This window comes from Gadus macrocephalus, chromosome 9 (assembly GCF_031168955.1).
Source record: "Gadus macrocephalus chromosome 9, ASM3116895v1".
In the NCBI taxonomy this organism is placed as follows: Eukaryota; Metazoa; Chordata; class Actinopteri; order Gadiformes; family Gadidae; genus Gadus; species Gadus macrocephalus.
Window position 1 is genome coordinate 4,634,417 of NC_082390.1, and position 6,210 is coordinate 4,640,626.

The 6,210-nt window shown below is 45.8% G+C and overlaps 1 protein-coding gene across 12 annotated transcripts in view; it reads right to left on the reverse strand.

The window, feature by feature from the left end:
- The window catches only part of si:ch211-272n13.3 (ankyrin repeat domain-containing protein 26), a 42,319-nt gene extending 36,389 nt beyond the window's left edge, over nucleotides 1–5,930 (reverse strand). For 10 of the 12 annotated variants that reach the window (XR_009527192.1, XM_060060345.1, XM_060060350.1 and 7 more), the window contains exons 1-11: nucleotides 5,853–5,930; nucleotides 4,387–4,699; nucleotides 3,578–3,692; nucleotides 2,960–3,133; nucleotides 2,587–2,693; nucleotides 1,860–1,997; nucleotides 1,482–1,642; nucleotides 962–988; nucleotides 702–738; nucleotides 527–599; nucleotides 352–409 (exon numbers count right to left, since the gene is read on the reverse strand). Coding sequence is in view for 11 of the 12 variants with exons in the window: in XM_060060345.1 (XP_059916328.1) it covers nucleotides 352–409; nucleotides 527–599; nucleotides 702–738; nucleotides 962–988; nucleotides 1,482–1,642; nucleotides 1,860–1,997; nucleotides 2,587–2,693; nucleotides 2,960–3,133; nucleotides 3,578–3,692; nucleotides 4,387–4,589 (1,093 nt within the window). In the remaining variant the exon portion in view is untranslated. Of the gene's footprint in view, nucleotides 1–66; nucleotides 252–351; nucleotides 410–526; nucleotides 600–701; nucleotides 739–961; nucleotides 989–1,481; nucleotides 1,643–1,859; nucleotides 1,998–2,586; nucleotides 2,694–2,959; nucleotides 3,134–3,577; nucleotides 3,693–4,386; nucleotides 4,700–5,852 lie in introns of all 12 variants that reach the window. The other 2 variants (XM_060060355.1, XM_060060349.1) reach the window with 2 other exon arrangements.
- Between the last annotated feature and the right edge of the window lie 280 nt (nucleotides 5,931–6,210).

A 6,210-nucleotide genomic window follows, 5' to 3' on the forward strand; every position in this document is an offset into this window, starting at 1 on the left:
AAAGGGAGGGAGGAGAGGAGAGATGCGACGTCAAAGTTACGACACGGATCACATGCAAACATTTACCTTGGAGGGATTCGGGACAAAGGAGGAAGTCTTCAAGGGGGTTTTGGAGAAGGGAGCCAGGACTGGGGCTACTGGGTGCTGGGGTACTCTGGGTGTCAACCCCTGAGGGAGGGGTAAGGGCCTCTGGTGTCTAGCATCGGCCTCGGGCTCAGACTCGCCGCCACTCAGGGATCTGTTGAGCTGGGCTAAAGGTGAGGGCAGGGATGGGAAGGGAGAAGGTTACTGCGACCACAAGCTAGTCGGGCAGGAGGTATACAAGAAGGTAAAAGATGGTTCGATATTTACCAGCGGTCCCGCCCTTCTTAGAGGCAATCAATTTCTTCAGGTTTAGCTTTGGCTGTTTCTGGGTAAAGAAATAAATAGAAGACGGAGAAGGGGAATAATGTAGCAACAATGTCATCGATTAAAATCTCCAAGGATAAATCATTGCGTATGATGACGAGTAAATGGGTGAAATTACCTTTGGTATCAAATCCAATTCATCATCGTCCCCATCCGACGATGGCCAGTCGTCCGCCGCACTCACTGAAGGCCTGGACAATTTGAAGTGTGATTAAACAGGGGGTTAGTGTCAGCATGGGGCAAAACTGTCGGGGGCTCCGCTATGCACACAAAGACAATGAAAACGGAGTTACCTGCTGACTGACTCCGACTGAGAATTATCCTCTGCATCTGAAATGAAGCACAAATAACATGTCAGTCGACCTCTTCTCGTATTCTGAAACTCACATTGCATTCAAGGGCTTGACCGTTTGGAATGACACCTAAACACAAACTATTGAAACACTGGATGCTTTCCCGTGAACTCCGAAATCAGAACTCATCATGACAACGAAGAGTACACAGAACAACACAGAGACAACGGTGTAAGCCAAGTCATAGCCACACATAATACCTCTCCCTGATGCATGCGCTCCATGCTCTAGATCCATTGAAGGGGTATAGCATGAGGGATAAACAAAACAACCACGGTCAACAAGAAATAACTTCTCAGAGTCCCTACACAATAGGGCTGGGCGATTAATCGAATTTCGATCTCGATTTCGATTTTAGCGTCAAACGATCATAAAACTAACATAATCGAGTTTTCAATTTTATTTTCACATGTTTTTAATTAATTTTTTTTATAGAAAGTGCAGAAGAACATACATATCTTTGCATTCTTTTTGATTTTAACACTTTCTTTTTGACAATTTTGTGTATTTTTTTTAAGGCCAAATTTCAAAGTTCTCAGTTACAAAGTGTTTTTGGGAGAGTCATTCTGAATAAATACATCATGTCTTGAAACTCAAAAATAATCGTATGAATAATCGTGATTTCAATATTGACCAAAATAATCGTGATTATGATTTTTTTCCCCATAATCGAGCAGCCCTACTACAAAATATGAATCGGCGAGAGAAGCGCCTGCCTACCGTCTTTGTCGATGGCTGGTCCCCCTAGAGAGAAGCCTGCTTCTGCCCCGTGGGAGGGACCTCCCAGCCCACCTTTCTTCTTCCTTTTGCTGGGGGCTTGGTGCGATGGAGAGGGCCCGCCGTTCCTCATGGTGCCGTGCTCGATGATGAGGTGGGAACAACTGAAAACGCAAACATAAGACGTACTTTAATAATCCTACGCGGTTATTAAGCGTAAATTTCAACGTTTGCCTATGACAAATTTAAAATTGCAAATTATATTTTAGCTGAAATCCAATTTGTGGAAAATACTCTTTAAGAAGGAAAAGGAAGGACCACAGCTTACACCTGGCCGATGCGTGTAAAAGTGAAATACACTAAATAGGGGCCGTGGCTTACGCATGATGTCCGTTGATGACGGCGTGGTCGTCGGCGGACCAGCCCTTGCTGTCCTTCAGTGAGATTTCTGCGTCGTACTGCAGGAGCAGTCGCACCATGCTGATCTGGCCGTTCCCTGCGGCGATCATCAACGGCGACCTAGCGGTCCAAACCAGTGACAACAAAAATCAACAGCGTGAAAAAAAATCAAGCAAGGTATATACCAATGCTGTGTTCCAATATCCATACTGCCATGAGTACACTTAAACGTAGTACACTATCCGCACTCACTATTTTGCGCTGATTTTCAGATGTCAGTGTTGTTCCGAATCGAATACTCCGTGGTGCACTAACCGGAAATTACGATCACGACTGCCGCCGCGGCTCCTCCCCCACAATAAACATCCCGCTTTGAACGGTGAACTCTTTACGCCGTGCAGCTATAAAAAGCTATAAAAACTACAAAATGACTATTAATGCAGGCTATGTGGAGAATGCGCAGACGTTGGCTCAGCCTGGCTCCGCCCTCTTCCGCTATGTAGCTAAGATGGCTGCCGTTGAGTACGAAAAGTGTACATCGATCCACACTTCGGGGTTCGACCGTTTTGAGTACACCATCCGGGTCCTGTCAGTACACTTATTTTTTCGATCTGAATCGGAACGCCCTACGTAAGTATGGATATTGGAGCACAGCAGAAGGCTTTTTTCAAAAAGTGTAGAAGCGTAGCTAGAGGCTAGTTGTTGTGACCTTTGACCCTGCTCTGTGATGTTCAAATCTGAGCCCTCTTTGAGGAGGAACTCGGCCATCTCCACGTGGTTCTCCCGAATGGTCACAGCCAAGGGTGTGAAGCCCTCCTGAAAACACACCATCCAGGTTAAAACGCTGGAAACACAATCCGGGCAAACCCATTCACATAAATAAACACATTACAAAAATCAATGTACAGTACATTATTAAAACCACTACGATACAGGGGTATATAAAGCCCCCCGAAAACAGATTTGCTAAGTGCATGGGTGCAGCACGTTCTCCGGCCGACCGATCCCGGTCGGATGAGACGAGCCGGGGAACGAGGACCTCAGCCGGGGTTCGGTGCGGTGCATAAAGAGAGCGGCCTCGCCTTGTTCTGGGCGTTGATGCTGGCCTCGTGCTCCAGCAGCAGGGCGGCGGTGGAGCTGGACGGGATGTTGGCGGCCAGGTGCATCGCCGTGTTCCCGTTGATGTCCACCAGGTTGGGGTCGGCGTGGCCCTCCAGCAACGTGCTCACACAGCGCTCGTGCTGGCATTGCACCGCCTGCCGCCGCCACGCAGGAAGGGGAACACGGGGAGTTTGTTAGGCAGGGAATAGGAAGGAAAACATGGGCTGGAGTCCGACTGAGTTCAGTGCATTTAAGTATATGTTATGGGTCTTATGTTACCGTAAAGTGAGGACAAAGACAGAAAAGAGGGCTAAAAGTGAAACAACACGTCGGAACGAAGCTGGGTAGCTTCAAGGCATGTTGCCCGCTTAAGTTGTCCCTTTTTGTGGGAAATTCTTTCTCTGCTTTTTGACCCATCCGGGAGCCAGTGAACACATACACACTTGCACATACACACACACACACACACACACGCACAGAGGAGTGACCATGTCAGAGGTCCACACATTAGGGGGCACAGTGGCACACCCTGTTCTATGTATATAAAAAAGGGGGAAATCAATCGACCATAAATCATCTACTTGATATTTAGTGCTTACCTTCATCAAGGCGGATCGGTTTTGATTGTCACATAGGTTGAGTTTGACTTTGCTGTCCAGGAGGAACTGGACCACCTCGACATGCCCGCTGGCACACGCGATATGGAGAGGTGTTCTGTGAACGGCAGAAAGGGAAGGAGACGTCAGGAGGAGTCCTGATCCGGTCTTGCTCAGCTCGTAGAGACGGGACGCACTGTTATGGGTTCGATTCTCACTGGAGCAACCCATGCTAAGAATGTATGCGTTCAATGAATTGTAAGGATGTATCGTACGGATAAAAACCTCCAGTGTCCATCAAATTATATATGTTCTATTACACACTTATTTTGATTAACTTTAGGACATCATTATGGCATTAAGAGCCCCCTAGATTCATGTTCATTTGGGGTTGATGAAAAAAATCCTGTAGGCTGATTATACAGTATATATTACTGTTGTACTTATTGTTAGATTGAATGTGAACCCTTGGATAAGCGATCCTCATATTGGTTTAGATTACTATAACTACTATGACTATGAGCTATGAGAAAAAATAAATAAAGTGTAATTTTATACTAATTACTTAAACATAATTTGAATACAATTCATAAAGTAGTTCCAACTGTTCCGGTAATCCCAACAATTACCCCTGTCACATTCTATTGGTCAAGGGTAACAAAATCCTTTTCTGGAAACCTAAGTAAGTGGCAACACATGATGAGCGTAATGTGAACTAGGCTCAAACTCAAATGAAAGGTCATGCAACTGAATGCATTAATGCAGGTCAGTCACCACAACAATCCCATGGCATTAATTTAGGTGCGCCTTACCTGTTCTCCTTGTCCAGCTGATTAATGTCATTCTTCTTGGCGAGTTGCACCAGCTTTGGGACGTCACCGAGCAGGGCCGCCTTGTGCAGCTTTCCCAGGTCCTTTTCTTTTAAATCATATCCACCCCCGGAAGTCGTGCTTCCGTTGTCAGAAGTGTTGGACGGGAACTTTTTTTTCTTGGTGAAGTTAAATATCTTCTTCATTGTACAACTCGGAGCGGCTGAAAGCTAGACGACCTCATCGCCTTTGCAGCGTCACGGCCCGCTCCTCAGGGGCTGCTCCTTCTCAGAGATCACTACAGGCGTTCCCATCCCTATAAATAAGACGTGCAAAGCGGATTAACCACTAAATTAAAACCCTCGTCGACAGCGCCTCGCAGTTGCACGAAGAGGGGCAGCGCATCCGATACATACATTGTCGCATCCTTTGATAAGGCGTTTGGCAAAAAACAATGTAGAGCAGATCACAGCACATCTACAGGGGCTGGCAGGGATACACCATGACCGAGCATGGCTTGTCTGATGTTTATCCGTCAACATCGGGCCAGAATATGCTTATTAAAGGGGGTTCTTTTGTGTTTTATTCACCTGAATTAATGTATTGATCGCATCTCTAGTGGGCACTCGTGCAATATCTGACGCGCGACGCAGACGATCACCGTACTCTCGAATCCGACTGCTAAAATAAATTGAACTTAATGCAACTTTATTCAAATGAGCAGTATTGGACAATCGACCATCAGAGAGGACTGGACTCGTGGGAAATTAAAGGTCCTGGTTTTAAGCACCTCCATCGATATAGTGGCTCCGCCAAGCAGTCATGGAGATATTGCGTTGCCATGCGTTACCACGCGTTTGACGGGGCGAGCAGCAGCAGCAACGTTATTACACTATTCGCGGCGCGCACCTGAGCGTGTACCCGGCAGATTGTTGCCATGGCAACCGACGGCATACATAATCCATCATGATATGCCGTCGTAGCAGACCTACATTAGCTAGCTGTATGATTGCCGTTATTCACCGATTCACGTTTGAACCTGTTCCATATGTCAACTTTGACCATATAATAGACCCTATTATTATAGCTCATACAAACTCGGCCGTCTGTGTAGTGGATTGTTGCCAGGCAACCCTGCTGGCGGGCTGTTCGTGTCGTCGTCCCTCAAGATCATGCTAACGTTAGGTGAGATTTCGATCATCGCATTTTGATGATTGAAAAGACATGCACCGTTGAAAGGCCCTAATCACCTCATTGGACATCAACCACGAGCTAACGTGGCTAAACAAGCCAATTTAATTCAATGGTATTCAGCAGGAAATGTATTCAAAACGCCCGAAAAAGTAATTTATTACGATAGTTAGCTAAAAATTGAATGACCAACTCCTACTGTGTGCAATAAGACTCAGAAGGTTACGTCAGCACCCAAAAATAACACTCAACATTCAATGTAAAGTATGTACACAAACCTGTTGATTATGAAGATACAGCCAGTAGTATCAGAAGGAAAAAACATACGAACATGCTGGCTACTGTCGGCGCTTCAACCAATCAGAAGGTCGTATGAGATACTCTGATCTCCGTTGACCAATGAGCAGCAAGCGTACAAAAGGTTGGTTGAGTTTTAAAAACCAGCCTCAGCGGGGAACATATGCATTAACGACTCGCCACCACTTGGTGGGGATATTTGCTATTAAATGGAAAGTTTACTTATAACTTTCACATCTCTGGTTCAGGACTAGGATACCATCCATATCATATGGAAATTATACACTGATTGAAGACAAGACTCACACTTTAATTTACATCATCGTGTGTTGTTAAAAG